At 37.1% G+C, this 21028-nt stretch overlaps 2 protein-coding genes across 2 annotated transcripts in view; both read right to left on the reverse strand.

Moving 5' to 3' along the window:
- LOC311085938 (uncharacterized protein) overlaps positions 1-21028 on the reverse strand; it is a gene marked incomplete at both ends in the record, with an annotated part of 64197 nt that overhangs the window by 40874 nt on the left and 2295 nt on the right. Inside the window, 2 exons of the mRNA XM_084118557.1 lie at positions 7673-7757; positions 8021-8320. Of these exons, the coding sequence (XP_083974683.1) occupies positions 7673-7757; positions 8021-8320 (385 nt within the window). The remainder of the gene's footprint in view (positions 1-7672; positions 7758-8020; positions 8321-21028) is intronic.
- On the reverse strand, positions 1271-4192 carry LOC311085201 (uncharacterized protein; the record flags this gene model as incomplete). Its single annotated transcript, XM_084117635.1, has 5 exons — positions 1271-1596; positions 1795-2094; positions 2316-2612; positions 2771-3073; positions 4144-4192. 5 exons carry the CDS (start codon positions 4190-4192, stop codon positions 1271-1273), a joined length of 1275 nt encoding a protein of 424 aa, XP_083973761.1.

Genomic DNA, 21028 nt, shown 5'->3' on the forward strand with positions numbered 1-21028 from the left:
GAAAACATCTTCTCAACTTTTCAGAATGCCACAAGCGCACCGCAGGTCATGACACAAAAACCAACCGATAAGCTTGCATTTCCGTAACAACATCGAAAGCTCGGCCGAACAGCTGATCATAGCTGTAGGCCTACAGGGCGGGTTTTTATTTCTAATCTCCATAAATGTATCTAGTAGCCTAGTAAAGCTAATGCAAGGGCTAGAAATCATTAATCCTTTGCTGATACTTCCTCGTCATCATGGAGAGCGCAGTTCATGGTTGCATAGCAACGACAGACGCCATGGGAGCGCAAGCACATGTGGAAAGAAGGAGAGTGTTTTTAGACGCGATATGTGAACGGCCCCTTACAGAGTTGGCAAAATACAATATTTTTGTCATCCTTGATGAAACACTTCCACACACCTGATGTGTGGTGTCTGTTGGTGACATTCACAATTTTGAATAAATTTATGGTTAATGGGCGCTCGAGTAGTCAATTGACCCTTCGCAGGGAGCTTGATTGACAGGTGATCTGACCAATCATACTTCGCCATCCGCCATTTTGTCCGACAAAGCAGTCAGGAGAGTTAGTAGATTAACATAGGAGGATTTGAACTTGAAAAACGGAGTGTACTGACGCCTTTCTGTGGTTAAAACAACATTCCTTTTTGTGTTTGTTCATGTTTATTTGAGGCTATAAATTAACTAGAAGGAAGAGATGATCGGTTCACGAGCAGCTTTAACTGATGCTCTACAGCGATCTGTCACGGCACATTAAAGAGCAACAAAACGGTATTTATTGTTAAAATTTCTTTTTAAAAATGACCAAATTTGAAAGGTGAGACTTTGTTTAATATGTTTAATATCAAACGTAACCGAAAAGTACCCTGGTCTGTCCTGTCTGTCAGCGTGTTGTCAGTCTCCTCTCTACTCCGCGATGTATTTTTCACTGCATGAGAACATGGTGTGGCATGAGAACGGCGTAGCTTGTCGGACATAGCGACAGTAACTAAGGGGGGCGGGTCTTTGCGAACGGTCAATTGTTTTCGACAGCGCCGAATTAGTGAAGCCCTAATCAGCGTTGACATCAACTATTATTTCTGAATACACAGAAATATGAATCTAATCTAATCTAATCTAATCTAATCAATAATCTTATATTTATAATCTTATATGTTCCAATTAAGTGAGTTTTTATACGGTCTGTCATCTCAAACTGTAAAATGATTCAAACAATTCAACATGTAAATAGTAAATATAAGAATATTTAAAGGAGAAGAAAAATTATCTCTACTCACCATAGACAGAAACTTTGAATGATTTTGATGAGAATCTTCCTGAAAACTTCAGTAGTTTATAATATCCAGCATGTTCAGTTGTGGTGTGTGTGATGGTCAGAGATCCAGTTTGATGATCCAGCTTCAGTCTGTCTCTGAATCTCCCATCAAGAACATCATCATATACAGTGATTCTGTCGGCCTGTTTATTGATTTCTGCTATTAAAGTGTTTTTATTCCCAAACCTCCACTGAACCACATCATCATCCTTCATTTCAGTAAGAGGAGAGTTTAGAGAGACTGAATCTCCCTCCTTCACTGACACTGACTTCACTTCATCTGTCAAACACACAGAGAACAAACAGAAACAGGGTTTGCAACGATTAATACTGTTGAATCACTTTATAATGGTTTACTAAATTGAATAGTTTAAAATTTACATTAAAAATAAACAATATAAATAACAAAAACAAAATCGTGTATGAATTAATTTAAATTTTTCATTAAAAAAAAAGGTGCAAATGTTTTTGAACTCACCAATGACAGCGAGCCTAAATCTCTTGATGTCACTGTTGATCTGTAGATAATAATATCCTTCATGTTCAGTTCTGGTGTTTTTGATGGTCAGAGATCCAGTTTGATTGTCCAGCTTCAGTCTGTCTCTGAATCTCCCTTCAAGAACTTCATCATATACAGTGATTATGTCGAACCATTTATCGATGTCTGCTATTAAAGTGTTTTCATCTCCAAACCACCACAGAATCGCATCATAATAATTCATTTCAGTAAGATCAGAGTTTAGAGAGACTGAATCTCCCTCCATCACTTCCTCCAGGACTGAATCACCACACACACACACACACACACACACACACGGTTCATCACAGATTAATACGGTCACTTGATGGTTTATAAAAGTAAATAGTTTGAAATTTAAATTTGAAATGAATTTCATCATTAAACACCAAAAGCAAAATGGAGTTTGAATTATTAATGGTATATTTGTGCTGATTAAACAAAAAAAAACAAAAAACAAGTGAAACAAATATTTAACTCACCAAAGATAATGAGCCTAAATCTCTGACTGATCTCACTGTTGATCTGTAGTTGATAACCTCCTTCATGTTCAGTTGTGGTGTTTGTGATGATCAGAGATCCAGTTTGTTTGTCCAGCTTCAGTCTGTCTCTGAATCTCCCATCAAGAACATCATCATATACAGTGATTCTGTCGGCCGTTACATTGATTTCAGCTATTAAAGTGTTTTTAAACCTCCACTGAATCACGTCATCATCCTTCATTTCAGTAAGATCAGAGTTTAGAGAGACTGAATCTCCCTCCATCACTGACTTCAGGACTGAATCACCACACACACACACACACACACACACACACAGAGAGAGAGAGAGAACAAACAGAAACAGGGTTCATCACAGATTAAGACGATTAGTTAATGATTTATAAAAAAAATTATTAAAAAAACAAACAAACAAGTGAAACAAATATTTAACTCACCAAGGACAATGAGAAATAAATTCTTTCTCACATGGTTGATCTTTAGAAAATAATATCCAGCATGTTCAGTTGTGGTGTTTGTGATGGTCAGAGATCCAGTTTGATTGTCCAGCTTCAGTCTGTCTCTGAATCTCCCATCAAGAACATCATCATATACAGTGATTCTGTCGAACCGTTTATTGATTTCAGCTATTACAGTTTTTCCAAACCTCCACTGAATCACATCATCATCCTTCATTTCAGTAAGATCAGAGTTTAGAGAGACTGAGTCTCCGTCCTTCACTGACACTAACTTCACTTCATCTGTCAAACACACAGAGAGCAAACAGAAACAGGGTTTGCAAAGATTAATAGCATACCGTTAAATAACTTTATAATGGTTTACTAAATTGAATGGTTTAAAATTTACATTTGTAGCCAGGTGGCATTTGAACTTATAAGAAAGAGAGTACCTCCCCTTTAAGAAAAGTGAGGCCTGATGATGACGTGTTAATAGCGCGATGCAGAGGAAGACGCAAAACTGAATGTCTAGTAAGGCGAGAAGTTTCACTCTCAATACACTTCCGGCTTCTGAACTGGTTGCAGTTCCACTCTGGTTCCATATGAGGGCGCTCACAGGACGAGTGCAGAATTAATGGAGGTCTATGGCGCTATACTCCTCAAAATCCACTTTTCTCAGGATATATTTTTTGTCTAGTAATTTGAATGTTGTATTCGAAAGGAGATGCAAAGAAATTACACATTGCTGGGTGTTAGAGTCACGTATTTGCTTTAAAAAGTCTTTTAAAGTGTCAATGACATCATACACATCGTACGACCAGAGATACTGCTTACGGCAATCCTTCAGTCACTTTGGTGCTTTCTCGCTCTGCACTTTCTTTCCTCTCGAGGCATCGACAACACAGCTGACACAGGTTAACACACGTGCTAGAAGAGTTTTTGTTTTGTTTGTTTCTGGTCCTGCTTCGGATGCCACGATGCCATCAAGCGTTATCTCTGGTCGTAATCAGTCCTTCACTGACCAATCAGCGTTCATTAACAGAATGCTAGCGTGTTATGGGCATCAACAACTCAACCTGTAAGAAATCGAAAGGACATAAGTACTCGTTCATTCAACTTTCAACCTATAAACCATGTTGAACTTGCAAAACCTACAATCAAATCTGAGATTTATCAACGGCAATCGGGTGAAAGAGACAAATTTAGCCGTCTAGCCCCATAGACTCCCATTCATTTTGCACTCATGGGCGATCGCCCCCAGTGGAACTCTGGTGGAACTACAACCAAAACTCGGTACAATAGGACTTAATAGGGAGTGGGCAGGCTCTCCGTAGACGGGCTCTGCGCAAAAGCAGTGCATGAGAGACGCATACCTGTCAACACTCCCGTTTTCCCCGGGAGTCTCCCGTATTTCACACCCATCTCCTGCCCCCTCCCAGTTTGTTATTTCTCCCGTGAAACTCCCGTTATTTGTATGGCCCAAACGTCGTTATATGAATAATCACATCAATATATTATTCCAAGGTTGTCCAGTTGCCAGATCTTGTATGAAACCCATCCTACTCGCGCAATCAACACATCATACAAATTTCAACCCATTTGTGAGCTCAACCTGGCAACCTACTACCCAGTTGTGTCGATATCTGTGCAGGTAGTAGATGCGGGAAGTTGAATAAGCGTTACTGGTAGAAATGGGAAAAGACTCCGTGTTAAGTAAATATTTAATGCAATTAATGCAGCATCTGTTTTTTTTTGTCATCCTTTGGCTGCATGACGTTACATTAGGCTATATGATGTGCTTTTATTCTTGCTAATGCTTTTAAACCATTCAAGCCATATAGGCTACTTATTTTATAAAACTTTAAAAGCGGAAAGCACTACTCATTCCTGGGAATACATTTGACATCGCAGCCTGACCTTGACGGAAATAAATATCCTACGCCAAAAGTAGGCTAGAGAAAAAGTCTCAGCTGTGCACAGATTTGTAAACCGTACAGTTGCTTTGGTTTTTCAATCCATACCCATTTTGCCCCGTGGCTCAAAAGGGACACAACAAAAATAGAATGCAAAATTAGCCAAAATAGAATGCTAAATTTATTAATTTATTAACAAAATGTGGGGCGGCAGTGGTTCATGTAGGTTGTCTACAAACCGAAAGGTTGGTGGTTCAATCCCCGGTTCCACCTGACCAAGTGTCGAGGTGTCCATGAGCAAGACACCTAACCCCAGCTGCTCCCGACGAGCTGGATGGCGCCTTGCATGGCTGACACCGCCGTCGGTGTGTGAATGAGTGAGTGAATGGGTGAATGTGAGGCTATGTAAAGCGCTTTGGTGGCCATAGGTCTGTGAAAGCGCTATATAAATGCAGTCCATTTACCATTTACCAAAATAGAACTATACAGAAAAAAAAAAAAACCTACGTACAGTACGGTAACAGTGAAAAAATTCATAATCCGTGCACGCTTTTGCAATCGTTGTTTTGTAAATCGTTCTTTCCCAATAGTTGTTTGTAATATTCAGTTCCTGTGAAAAATTGTGAAATACTGTTCCAATAGGTGAAGTTACACAACAATATGCTGATTGATTACATAACAATATTTGGATTTAATATTCAGTTCCAGTGAAAATCTGTTCCAGTTAATGGAGTAGGCTATAGGCTACACAGGTGATGTGTAATATTCAGTACCAGTAAACTGAAACAGTTTCTTACAGTAACTGAATATTACAAAACATCACCTGTTCAGTTTTGAAAACTGTAGCCTGCTCACAGATTTGTGGCCTATACCTTATTTTAGAAATCTGTTTTTCTGTAGGCTATATTGATTTGTTGTGTATTGTTAAGATGAATACAACTGTCTTAACTGAATTTTTCTATGATTTGGCGATGGGGTGTGTAATGTATAGATGACATGAAACTGCATGTGGTTGAACTAAACCCCCCCCCCCGGGTCACCCGTATGTTTGTACCCAAATGTTGACAGGTATGGAGACGTGTAGAGTGGAGTATCATCCTTGATTAAATCGATGTTCTATGTGAGTAACTGTGATGATCATCATTTAATCTGGTGTAATAGGCTGTATTCGTTTCATCCTGAGTTTGTATAATGTGTAGTTTGTCGTTAGAGTTCCAGATGATCGAAGATGTTTGATCGATGCACGCGACGGCAATATAAGTCTCAATAAAAGAGTTTGGTAAGTCGTTAATGTGTATGTGTATAACAAATGTGAATGACCAACCCGATCTCACGGGAAAACGTACAAATTCTACAAGGTGGCTAATTCGTACGAATTCATACGACCTCACTCGTACGATTTTTGCAAAATCGTACATATTTTACGAATTGCCAAATTCATATGAATTCATACGAATGACCTACCCCTGACCCCGCCCCTAAACCTACCCATCACGTGGGTTTAGACAAATCGTACAAATTCGTATGAGTGAGGTCGTATGTGTGAGGTCGTACGAATTCGTACGAATTAGCCATCTTTTTATCATTCGTACGAATTCGTACAAATTGGTCGTGAGATAGTGTTGGAATGACGTACATAATATTATGTGTATGTTATATTTGATTTTCGTGAAATGGTGTTTGATTGCACATGATGAAAATGCTGACAGTGGTTTTGTGTTTGTGTAGGGTGCCACTACCGTTACCATGTTTGTGTTTGCTTCTAAAGTGTAGGCTATTGTTTCACCCCGGATTCCGGAAGTGTGCCCTAACATTCGTAATGATTGTAAATTCTGAGAAATTGACACTTTATAAGGCTTTACTGAATTTTCTGTGAAGATATTTGTTGTGAACTATATTCATTTTGAATTTATACACTTTTTATTTGCACTAATAATTATAGTGACTCCATATGGGAAATTTGAGTAGTGTGATTGAGTTGAGTAATACTAAATTATCAACTGTTATTTGTTGAACCATTCAGTTCAAAGCATTGAAGAAAGCATTCTTCACAAAGAAAATGTAAATAATTGATTTAATTAATAGAGAAAAATAAAGCAAATCTAAACTGTGGTTCAGTGTCAATTGATTTTTTTTTTTTTACTGGCAACACATTAAAAATAATCAATATATAAAAAAATGTATGAATTCATGTAAATTTGTTCATTAACAAAACAGGTGTAAATGTTTTTGAACTCACCAATGACAACAACAATGAAACCCTTGATCTCACTGTTGATCTGTAGAAAATATTCTCCATCATGTTCAGTTGTGGTGTTTGTGATGGTCAGAGATCCAGTTTGATTGTCCAGCTTCAGTCTGTCTCTGAATCTCCCATCAAGAACATCATCATATACAGTGATTCTGTCGGCCCGTTTATTGATTTCAGCTATTAAAGTGTCTTCAATTCCAAACCTCCACTGAATCTCATCATCATCCTTCATTTCAGTAAGACCAGAGTTTAGAGAGACTGAATCTCCCTCCATCACTGACACTGACTCCAGTCCTGAATCATCAAACACACCACACAACACACAACACACAACGCAAACAGAAACAGGGTTTGTCACAGATTAAGACGATAATTTAATGATTTATAAAAGTAAATAGTTTGAAATTTAAATTTGAAATGAATATCATCATTAAACACCAAAAGCAAAATGAGGTTTGAATTATTAATTGTATATTTGTCCTGATTAAAACATAAAACAGGGGTACAAAAGTATTTAACTCACCCCAGACAATGAGAATAAAAAACTTGAAAACACTGTTGATCAGTAGATTATAAACTCCTTTATGTTCAGCTCTGGTGTTTGTGATGGTCAGAGATCCAGTTTGTTTGTCCAGCTTCAGTCCGTCTCTGAATCTCCCATCAAGAACATCATCATATACAGTGATTCTGTCGGCCTGTTTATTGATTTCTGCTATTAAAGTGTTTCCATATCCAAACCTCCACTGAATCACATCATCATCCTTCATTTCAGTAAGATCAGAGTTTAGAGAGACTGAATATCCCTCAATCACTGACTCCGGGACTGAGTCACCAAACACACACACACACACACACACACATACATAACAAACAGAAACAAGGTTCATCACAGATCAAGACAATAATTTAATAATATATAAAAGTAAGTTTGATATTTAAATTTTAAATTAATATCATCATTAAACACCAAAAGCAAAAGGGAGTTTGAATTATTAATGATATCTTTGTGCTGATTAAAAAAACAAAACAAACACAAAACAAAACAAAAAAACAAAAAAAAACAAGTGAAACAAATATGTAACTCACCAAAGACAATTAGAATGATTCTCTTGATCTCAATGTTGATCTGTAGTTCATAAACTCCAGTATGTTTAGTTGTGGTGTTTGTGATGGTCAGAGATCCAGTTTGATTGTCCAGCTTCAGTCTGTCTCTGAATCTCCCATCAAGAACATCATCATATACAGTGATTCTGTCGGCCCGTTTATTGATTTCAGCTATTAAAGTGTTTTTAAACTTCCACCGAATGACATCATCATCCTTCATTTCAGTAAGACCAGAGTTTAGAGAGACTGAATCTCCCTCCATCACTGACTCACCAATCACTCCTGAAGAACAGAGTTTTTCACAGATTAAAGCTTTTAAATCACTTGATGTTGGTTTGATGAAGATTCACTAAAATACTTTTTATCATTTGAAAAAGGTTCATATATGGAACAATAACTAAAAAATACACTTTTACTGTAATGTTTAACGTCACACAAAAAAAATGCAGTAACACTTTTAGGCCACTGTACGTGAGCTGTATCATTCAGTTTCGTTCCGACAAACGGGGCACTACTTTTTCTTTTGCTTAATATGTTCAACGTTAATAAAAGGTATCCAAGCAAAAAGTTCTCCACGCATTATCCTGCAGTTAATGAGAAAAGTGTATTGGCGCACTATATTGACTATGTATTGAGACATATAAAACCGTTGAGCTACATTTTCAACCAATCAGCATCGAAAATGTAAGTAGGTCAGAGCCGAAATCAAGCCAATATCACTACGCACATGTAAACATGGAGGAGGTAGGGATGGGGAAATGAAGCCTCATGAATCACTGAGGCTTTCCCCTGACTGTTCCGGGAAAAGATTCAAAGCTTCGAGAGTGTCGAGAACAGCACCATCTGGTGCTTATTTAAAATAAAGCAGCCAGAAGCCTGTGTAAGAAGCTCTGGCAGATGAAGCAACCACAACACACTCCATAGTTTCAATGTTATGTGTACAAATAAAAGCCTTACATGTTTGTGTTTGATTTGTTCATTAAATAAATTATTTTTCCCATTAAAGTGTGACAATAAAATATAATAGCTTATATGATTCAATAAGATTTAATGTAGGCCTACTCTCTCCTTTACTGAAGTCCGATGGGAAAAAATCAAGCAATGTGCGTAGGACTGGCTCAAAACGTCGGACACTACGGGTTTGTGTGTGTGTGTGTGTGTGTGTGTGTGTGTGTGTGTGTGTGTGTGTGTGTGTGTGTGTGTGTGTGAGAGAGAGAGAGAGAGAGAGAGAGAGAGAGAGAGAGAGAGAGAGAGAGAGAGAGATATGCCGCTGTCGGTAGCCTAAAAGAGGCCTAGAAATAGGGTTTCGTTCCACCAAGTGGGGCACTACCTACTTATTTAACATCAGAAATATATAGAGATTCCTTAGGAAAAAGTTCTCCACACATAACCTTGCCGTTTTTGAGAAAAATGATGCTAAAGGTGCCCATTTTGAAAAAAAAAAGGGAAAACATAGGGAATTTTGCACTTTCAAACCTGTTTATCATATAAACCCAAAAATGCCGAATTACCACTTGAAGTACAAAATAAACCAGTTTGAAATGTGTGATATACCTGAAGTTGCTATCTAGGGACAGTAAACATGATAAGATTATCAAGAAAACTTCTACTGTAGCATTAACATCCCAATTACTTCTCATTATGTTGTTCCAATTCAAAGGTAATATTTGAGGTAAAATCTGAATAACAAATAGAATTAAGCCAAAATATAATAACAGCTGCCAACTCTCACGCATTCACCGTGAGACTCACGCAATTGACACTTTTCACACGCTCTCACGCCACATATCCATTTTCTCACGCACAGAAAAATCGCGAAGCAAAGAGGACACGGAGACCGACAGACTAGACAGAGCAGGTTAGTTATGATATGAAAAAATCTCAGCTCTCAGATTCTGTCAATTTTATTACGAAATTCAAACAATAAATACCGTTTTGGTGTTTGTAATTGTGACGCGACAGATCCCTAGCGGCACGTGAACCGATCATCTCTACTAGCTAATAGTAAATAAACACGAATGAACAATGTTGTGAAACAGTACAGCTTACCGAAATGTATATTCTTCATACATAATATCGATCAATCAATCAAACAAAGGTGTAGCGACAATGAGAAGGAACCAACCACAAACTAATCTTCTTCCAGAAAATTCATTCAAACTTTCCACTTCCTGCCGAACCAAAGAGAAGATTTGTCTCATGATCGTCATCATTCTGGCTATTTAAAAGAGCCTCCCCCAACACCAACGAAATAATGAATGGACAATGCTAGATTTGTGGCCGAAAACACTGACTGGTTAAAGGAGAACTCTGGTCAATTTTAACATTGAGCTCATTTTTTTGTACATTTGGAGTGCTGTCAATACAGAGAACAACGACAAAAATCGGTGTTGCCTACACCGAGTTATTCTATTTTTAAAATTTAGTAGTAGATTGCCAAGTAGTCGATTGCCGAGTTCACGCGCGTGATCATAGGTAACTAAACCTATGCGCGTGAACTCGGCAATCGACTACTTTGGGCTTCAACCGAAAACAGGATGCAAACACAGGTATTTGCGCTGGCTTAAATAACATCATTTTTATACATATCTTTCACATCTACTGCAGTCAGATTCACTCGTGTTCACTCTAAAGGAATCACTCACATTTTCTGTGCACTTGTAATGACACATCAAGGATGTTAAGAGGCTAAAAGCAGGTTTAATACTTGCCCCATTGAAGTCAACAGGGTGCAAATTTTAAAAATAGAATAACTCGGTGTAGGCAACACCGATTTTTGCCGTTGTTCTCTGTATTGACAGCACTCCAAATTTAAAAAAAAATGAGCTCAATGTTAAAATTGACCGGAGTTCTCCTTTAAGAGAATCCCACAATTAAGAGGTCACGTGAGATACAAACAGATTTCGGCAGGAAATACTCATGACCTCAGGGCTGTCTCAAGCCCATACACCAAGGGTCGGCAACAGGCGGCCCGCGGGCCAAAACTGGCCCGCCAGCAATATTTTCTGGCCCGCCGGATTATTTTGAAAGTCCGTTTTTTTTGTTTGTTTTTTTAATCAGCCTATTTTTATTTTACAATAACGGCTTACAAATAGGGCCCCGTGTATCATTCGTTCAATCGTTTTTTTTTTTTTAAATTAAAACCCAAAAAACCCCGACTTTTTCCATTAGGATTTATTTCCTGAACTAAAATGAAAAAAACGAATAACGACTTGTTTTCCGATTTTCTGATTGTGTGCTCAGATCAAAAATAGAAAAAAATTAATGACGGGTTTAGACAAATTTTAATTTTGATTTTTAATTTAACACATTAGCAGACATATACCAATGAAATCATTTTAAACAGATCAAGTACTATTGTGGTAACAGATTACAGCCATTTTAATAATGTGAATAGCAATCATGCTCTCCTGTAAGTCTCATACGCTTACAGTCCGACTTTTGAACTTTTTTCATTATTATTTATTCGGGTATAACACAGGAGACATTTAATTATTTATTAATAAATTGGTGTTTTATGTGTCGCTGCAAAGATGAAGTTGACGAAGCGGACTCATGAACGCCAGAGAGAAATGCACATTTAATATGGATTACATATTCAGAGAGTTGCCTATTTCTTTTGGTTTTGAATATTTTCGTTTAAAAGTAGACATTTCAAGCTTTCTATAATAGATAGCCTATATTTCTCAAATCTGTGAGGCACAAGCTGAGTTTCGGCGCCCTCCAGTTCACGTGCAATGCAAGTGATAGTGCTGGCGCCTTATTACATTGTCTGCTATATATTTGCTTCTTATTTATTAAATACAGACAATTGGTTGATAAAACATTGATCAAAATTAAGATACAATTTATGCAAAACGAAAATCTTTTAAAAAGAGACTTTCTACAAAACAAAACTCATGTTTTACCCAATCCATGTCTCCAGACATATTGCGTATCTCATGATGTATCATATCTTTCTCATACTGCATGCTCACTTTCATAATCCACATTGATTAAATTAAAAAAACATAAAGACGTCACATATTTTCCAACTCAGCCCTCGGCCCTGTTGCAACAGTCGTTGTTTAGGTAGGCTACCTTAAACGCGCACGTACAGTCTCAGAGTCATCGCTGCAACCAGGAGATGAAGAGAGCTGATATCCACATCACCTAGCACATCTTTGTCTCTGCCACCCCAGGATGCTATAGCACGACCAGCGCCGTTGCTTAGAGGGCGCCAGCGCCTCGGCCTCTCAGCGCCTCTGCCTCGCGAGTGGATGATAGCCCTGAAGACGCCTAGCAATGGTATACCTTTAGTGGTAGCTAACCTTTAGTTAAGTTATACCTTAAGCTTAAGAGTCATCGTAGCGCGCTAAGAGAAAACGTTATTGGGAAACGCAGCCCAGGTATGATGCCTATGACGCGTAACGGAGATTCCAAAGCGCTCTTCTTTGGTCAGAACCATGGAGAGCGATCGCGGATAGGTCCGTCCTATGCACCGAAACTTTTTACAATGCAACAGAATATTTAAAGAGCATCAAGCATTTAAAATCGATATTATGTATACGCACAGATAATATAACAGTATATTAGTCAGTCAAGTTTATTGTCGGACTGTAAGCGAATGAGGCATGATTGCTATTCACACCTTTATTAAAATGGCTGTAATCTGTTACCACAATAGTACTTGATCTGTTTAAAATGATTTCATTGATATATGCCTAAGATGTTAAATTAAAAATCTAAATTAAAAATTGTCTAATCTAGTAATTCATTTTTTCTATTTTTGTTCTGAGCACACAATCAGAAAACCCGTCGTTATTCGTTTTTTCATTTTAGGTCAGGAAATAAATAATGGAAAAACAAGTCGTTTTTAATTTTTTTTATTTCTGGTTTTAATTTGAAAAAACGATTGAACGAATGCAACACTGACCCATCATATTCCACGATTATATACCTACTGCGGGCGCAAAACAGACAAAGAAACACCAGAACAACCATTTTTGTAGCAATTTTTAATGTCGTCTTTCGTCTTTTAAATCGGAAATAAACACAAAGTTGCTTGACAAAAGATTGGATAGCCTATACTAGGCTAATTCAAAAGAGGGGTAATTATTGGACGAATAAAACACGTAAGTGTGGCAACAGCAGCTTAACAGTAGCTTAACAGTAGCACATATTTTGGCCACGGCCAATATATATTATTCACAACAAACCCATTGAGCGGCAGGAATCACTGGTGAAATGTGTTTTTTAAATCAAGTGATCAAAGTGCTCGTTGCCGCTGCGATCAGTGGTGCGGATACAGTGTTTTCTCGTGTGGCTTGAGCACACGCTGCACTGTCTTCATTCGGACGCGCGCTTCAACCCGTTGCGGATAGCAAACAGTCATTGAAACTATGTTAAATCAACATTCCTTTTTCAACAATAAGTCATTGAATCAACATCGAACTCTGATGTTGATTCTACATCATTTTGCACCCTGTTTTAATATTGAAACAACGTTGAAATCCTGTCCATAGATCAACGGAATTTCAATGGCATTTCAATTATCAGGAATATTGAAACAATGTTGAAATTTCAACTAAACTAAGGATCAACGTGATTTCAATGGAATTTCAATCGTTTTTAAATGTTAATTTTAAATGTAATGCCATAATTTAAATAGCCTGCTTTATCTACAGCCAGTTGTAATAGAACATTTGAAATCTCGTATAAAACACTGAACACGTACACCACACTAAAACAAATTCATTTTATATTAGCCTTTTTATTTAATTATTTGTACTCTTTATTTACACTTCAAAGTCCTCCCGGTCTGGCGCATAGCGCAGCCACTTTTGCACAGCCTGTGGGTGACGGCGGCTGTCCCCATTAGAGCATCTAAAACAGAAAATAAAATCACAATGCAAAAAAATTAGCATTTAAGTTAAACAGAACACATATTTAAACACTGGGAACAAATTCAATAGGCTAAATAACTGGATACTTATAACTAAGTAAATAGTAAATGTAAATAAATAATGTAAGTAAATAAATTAGAGTTACCAGACAAAAGATTTTTCCGGTCGACTAATTGCACAATTATATTAATATCTGATTAAATACTGGGTGCATGCAGGAATATAGCATACGCCCGAGCACATGCGTATAAATCTCACCGCAAATCTCAGGCAAAAACAGGCTAATAATAATAAATAGGCTATGTCTTTAAAATTAACGAGGCATTTTAATTGTTTCTATATGAAGTATGTGGGGCTAAGCCCCCCCTTGATGCCAGGCCTGGTTGTCAGGCGCTGACAGTGCGCGCGCGCTTCCCCGCGCTCAGAAAAGGTGCATGTCAGAACAGAACGCCAATGAAATGTTTTCCTCAAAAGCAGACCTTGGAGAAGATCATCAAAAATCGTAATATCGCATAAGCACTAGTATAAAACGACTGTTATCATTTCTGAAAACAAACACAATTGAGTTACAAAACTGTATCGCAAGCATATCGCAGCCCTGCTCGAGGATTATTAATATTTTGTATGTATTACGACGAGATGGTCTAATCGGCATTTCGTGGCGGTGCTGTGTTAATAGATTTCACGACACTAGCAATGTACAGATATGTATTTTGAGCTATCACAAAAATAGACTGGACTCGGAGGTTTTGCGAACTTAACCTAGAAGAGAACCACAAAGTACGTTTGGCAGATTTTGACACATGGTAAAACAAAAATCTATTTCAGTGACCAGCACTGTGTCGGTTAGCCTACTACACTAACCATCATGTTAACGATCAGCCTAACAGTATTTGATTAGGTACAATTCATTCATATCGAACATTATAAGCAAGCTTACCTGTACGCTTGTGCCAAGAGTCCAGAAATGAGCTGTGTCCGGTGCAGTACGTTGGTGTTGATCTCTCGGTCAACCAAAAATCGATAGATTTTCAATCACATTTCCCGGTCAAAATATGTCGATGACTTTTCAACAATGCGTCGTTTCCCGGTCAACTATAAATCAATGACTTTTCAACACATTCAGCGATCGCCCGGTAAACCAAATATCAATGCTTAATCAATCATAAAGATAACTATCAATGTTGTTCCAATATTGTTGCCATCAACATTAATAACATCAGGTTTTCATCGATATGGAAATGGTGATTCAACATTTATTTTACATTGAAATTTCAATATCAACCATAATGATGATTCAGATGGAAAAACAATGTTTATTCAATGTTGGCTTGCTGTCTGGGGCTCTATTCGTTCTGGTGAAATCACAAAACAAAAATGCACACAAACATGTCCCTGCTTGATATACAACCACTGATGAACATAATCGGTTTTGATGAGGAAAAAAAAACCTATACGAGAAAAAAAAAACTATACGAGTGCGGATTCGAACTCAGAACCTCTGACACGCTGGGCGAAAATTCTACCACTGGTCCAATAAAACACTTGTTGGACAAACGGGCGGATCTATATATTTATTCACACGAAAATTCTCGGCACTGACAAAACAGCCTTTATTAAGCTACATCTTATTAAACAACAAATGTAGCCTACTATTTAAATCGATTGCTGGACATCGTAATGTTATTGTACATATATCTGATTTAGCATTGTAGCAACCCCCACCCCACCCACTTTTTAAAACAAAGTTACGCCACTGTCCATAGGCCTGCTCCCGTGTAGCTGGCCCGCCATCTACTGGCTAAAAAAAAATATTGGCCCGCGGCCAAAGTTACTTGCCGACCCCTGCCATACACTTTACACACCAAGAGACATTACCTATCAAAATCCATAAAACTCACCATCCCGGCACCATAGAGTCTGCAAAAGACCCTTCTAATGGCCAAAACTACCGGAATAACTTGTCAATGTGAGGGGTTTTTTAAAAGGCAGATTGGTTCAGAGATGTTGCTGAACCCCTCCCCCGTTAAGACCTCTGAATGACAAACCAGAGTTCTCTTCTCTTAAAACCACAAGAACTGAGATTTTTACACATAACAATACATAAAATCATTCAAGAACAATTTCAATGGACTTATGATCAGACATCACGCAATTACAGAATTCTATGGTGTTTTACGTGTGTTGTTTCACCTGTGTGTGTTTAATATGCTTTGATCCCATATAATTCATGAAAGTGTTATAACTATTAGGTGTGTGAATGAAAGTGTGTACTGTTTCATATCAATGCTATCTTACGAACACAACTAGCAAGATGGCTGGAATTAAATCTGTATAAAATGTTTGTATTCTGATAATTAGAAATCATGCCTAAACCGTTGCATCTGGTCTCCACTTACAGCTAGAAAACCGAACCCCCCCAGGGAAGACATGATTTATGACTTTGCAAACAAAGCAGCAGTCAGAACTCCCCCTTTGTAGGAGGAACAAACAATCTTCTTTTTGTTTTAATAAACCTTTAAAAACCAGCGCAGAGCGTTAGTTAGTGAGTGAGTTCGTTCGTTCAAAATGTGTTCATAGTTCTGAGAGTTCTAAGCGTTCTAGAAGTTTGAAGGGTGGGGCAGAACAAAGACGGAGACGGCAGGAGATGAAGATCTGAACCAGACTAGTAACCATGTAACAGAAGAGGAGACCAACCCAAATTAAGATCAGATGGGTTAGATTCATTTCCAGTCATCTAGCTCCTTTCCTATCTCATTTTCTTTCTTTCTTTGTGTTATTCTTCTTTTCCGATTGAAAGTCTCGGTTTTAAGTTAAGTTTTGCTACAAAGTTTCAGTCCACGATTCACAGCTGCAACGCACGCTTTCAACTTCAAAGACTTTTCAACAATCCGCCATCCACACCACGTGAGTGGCCGCCACAGACTAGCCAAGCACGAGGAGACCAACAACGGACCTGGGAAACACCTTCCACGTAATGAACTTCGAAGGGAATCCCCAAAGCAAAGGACAAGCAAGTACCTCCAGACTAAAAGCTGAACTGGTGTATTGTATCGATTTTAATAACCCGCCTAAGAAGGGTTAAATTAATGATTGATGGTTCGTTCAGGTCATGTCTTATAAGTGCATATAGAATCGTGAGATTTCATCATCTCACTCTTAAACTCATCATCTCACTCTTTCCTCACTCTCTTTCTTTTCTGCGTATATGAATGTGTGTGTGCGTGTGTTTGTGTTAGGTATTAGTTTTATGTGTTAGTAGCCTATATAATCAATAAAGTATTGTTTGTATTTGAAAAGAGATTACTTGTGTTATCTGCTTACAAATTTAATGTCTCAAACTTCTGATCTAAGTTACCTTGCTAACTATAGTGTTTCAATATAGTTCGGATATTTATATCCGTTGCAGAGTTGATAGTTACAGCCAGTTCAAATGAACCGCGAACGAGTCATTTGCTTGGTTGTAATAAGTGACTCTTTCGAATTCCCTATAAATTAATTAATAATTCCTTTGAGCTAAATTGACGAATCACTGCAAATACAAATATCATTTACAAAGGGGTCAATAAAACAGCTGGAGAACAATTATGTCACATAACATTTACCTCAGGAAAGCCATTTAATGACCATAACATAGGCACGTTAGTTGGCTAGAAAAAGAGCTATAGAGAGTATTTTGCTAAATATGTGTACTATTTTACATATTTATTATATTTGTACTTCTATCATTAAATAAAGTTGTTATTATAATAAAAAACGCATTATATTTAATTTGAGTTATTTTTAACCTTAAATAATACTACCAGCTGATAGGGCTCTCTGTATGTAGCCTCTGTATTTTATTTATTTTTTTCTTGAGAAAAATTAACGCCTATCTTGTGTAATATCTATTCAAATGAGTCAATATTAAATCAAATCACAAGAATTGAAATCGTGAAATTTGTTTCAAGAAATTTGTAAAAAAAAAGAAAAACCTAGCTTACCAGAAATTGAACCATGTAAACATTGTAACATGTTGTCACTAAACCTAATAAAATTCAGTTTAGTTACTAAAATGTTTTGACAATCACAATACACTTATTGTGATGCAAGTTTTTTTTTTTTACAAACCCCCCCTAATTTCCCCAAATCTCACTCCAAGTTACACTCAAAAGTATACGAAAAAAAAAAAAAAAAAAAACACTTTTAAAAATAAATGGTGAATTTAATGGTGAATTGTTAATTTGCATACACGAGCAGTAACTGCACTACATGTACATATTCACATGAATGATTATTGTAAACAAGATTTAATTTTGATTTATTTATTTACCTACCCATCTCTCTCTTACACACACACACACACACACTAACCCGACCCCTAAACCTACCCATCTCTCTCTCTCACACACACACACACACTAACCCAACCCCTAAACCTACCCCCTCTCTCTCTCTCTCTCTCTCTCTCTCTCTCTCACACACACACACACACACACACACACACTAACCCGACCCCTAAACCTACCCATCACTCACATACACACAAGTCAAGCGTCTATAAAACGCTGATAGGCCGGGTGAAACCCGTAGTTGTTGGGACATCAGAGACCAGTTTGTCCAGGAGGGCAACATGTTTATTAGCAATAGCTAACGTTAGCTCCGTAGTGTCCGACGTTTTGTGCCATTCCTACGCACATTGCTTGATTTTTTCCCATCGTACTTCAGTAAAGGGCTGCGGACCTTTCCCACCATCTTTTCCGACATGAAGAATACACTTTACGGGTGTTAATCGAGCTTGATCGCCGCTATCAGATGAAGATGCGCTGCTTACGTCCTCCTCTGTTTACATGTGCGTAGTGATATTGGCTTGATTTCGGCTCTGACCTACTTACATTTTCGATGCTGATTGATTGAAAATCTAGCTCAACAGTTTTATATGTCTCAATACGCAGTCAATATAGTGCGCCAATAAATACACTTTTCTCATTAACTGCAGGATAATGCGTGGAGAACTTTTTGCTTGGATACCTTTTATTAACGTTGAACATATTGAGCAAAAGAAAAAGTAGTGCCCCGTTTGTCGGAACGAAACCCTATTTCTAGGCCTCTTTTAGGCTACCGACAGCGGCCTAATTATATTACGACCCGCAAACAACTGCGTAAGTAAACCGAAATTACGAAATTATATATATATATATAAGTATATGTAAGCACAGTATGATAAAAATTTAATATGAAACAATTTTATAAACAGCTGATTTCGAAAAACATTGGCAATGCTATTTATTGGCTTTTCTTACTAAACTACTTAACGTTAAGCCAAAAAAAATTAGTTTCTGCTATGATTTTAATTTAGAACGTACCATGTAGTACTGACCTTATCACATTGTATTGCAATGACACTTAAATGTCAGGGCAAATATACTGTGTAATTAAAAGTTATTTTTTGTTTTGTTTTTTTAATAAGAGTACATTTCTCTGTAATTACTGTGCAAATAGTGTTGTTTCGTATTGTTACATAGTAAGTAGTGTTTGTTACCCGTTTCAACTGTGTATTTACAGGGTACATGTAACTCCTGCGGGCTGTAAATTAAAGTGGAGCTTGTCACCCCCTTGTTCTGTGTAGTTACAGGGTAAGTGCAGTAAATATACAATAAAGGATCCCATTTAATTTCTGACTTTTATTTTACAAAAAAATTTCAAAACACTTTTTCATCTTAATAAAGCATTGTCTTTTCTACAGTATACTCAAACAACAAAGTTTAATTTACAACCCACAGATGTCAGAATTACCCTGTAACTACATTGCACAAGAACATATTTTGCCAGAAATGTGATAAAAAACTTTTATATACAACAGACGTACAATTTTGCCTGGAATATATTAACATAATAGGTACCTGTTATTTTTAAAATAATTACATTATAAATAATTTTCTTGTAAATCTGGTTGTACCCCTTTATTACCCGAAACTTAACATATTGTTCCCTTATACCTACACGGAGGTACACTATAATTACAGAAACGTACACCGTAATTTCGGTTTACTTACGCAGTTATTTGCGGGTCGAAATATAAAGTGTTACCAAAAATGCTGTTGATTATCTGAGCTTCATATGTATATTCTTTTATTTAATCAGTCCATAATAACTGAGTTTAGAGCTGAAGTCAAACTTGATCTGACAGTAAAATCAGTTCAATTATTTATACGAGAATAACAGTGAATGTTGATCCTCTCAAACTAATTTAACCAGTAATTTATAAACATGGTACCAGAACAGAAACAACTGAAGTCATAAAAACACATTTAAAACTCACCATCCAGATGCCACAAACCGAGCAAAATTAATTTGAGAAACATTTTCTTCATCATCGGTTCTCTGAAAAGTAACTCTTAATGTCTGAAACACTCAGATTGATCTGAAACACGACTGAACTGATGCTGTGTGTGTTTGTGATCCTCCCTATAAAGTCTGAACCTTCGTCACAGTTTATTCTCGAAACCATTTCCTGCAAAACAGGAAGTCATGAAAGAGTGAAATATTAAGAGTTTAGATGTTTGTATCTAATGGTGTTGATGATCATATATCAATCTTCAAAATTCGTCAATGATAATGATAATGTTTGATTTCGTAATTGGATTCATTTTATTTAACTGTAACAATATTTTGAATGGAGTGAAAGTCAGATTATTTGGTTAACTTAAGCAGGAGAGTTAAAGAAGAAACACTTCACCCACAAACTGACAGACTCACTGACCTCATTCATTTGATAATAGACACTGATGTTGAAGCTGTTTGTCTACTAACAGGTCAAACCAACTTAGATGTAGGTAAATCAGACCACAGCAGGTTTCACTTTTACTCACAAAACGAGCTGCTTATGCTATACATTTAGAGAATGACTTTCATCATTTTTGCCATGTTGCTAAAATAGTCAAACAGTGCAAGTTAATAAGAACAGAAGCCTGCAAATCTGATTTATTCAGTTGAAACCAAATAAGACTTAAGATTTGCATGTAAGATTTGGTCTTGAAAAAATATGATAAGAAATGCTTGAGTTTATAACTCAATCTCTGGCTTTTGATTGTAGATTGCAGTTGCAAGATGCCGTTTTGGCTCA

Source organism: Abramis brama (assembly GCF_963993115.1).
Source record: "Abramis brama genome assembly, chromosome: 6".
NCBI lineage: Eukaryota > Metazoa > Chordata > Actinopteri > Cypriniformes > Leuciscidae > Abramis > Abramis brama.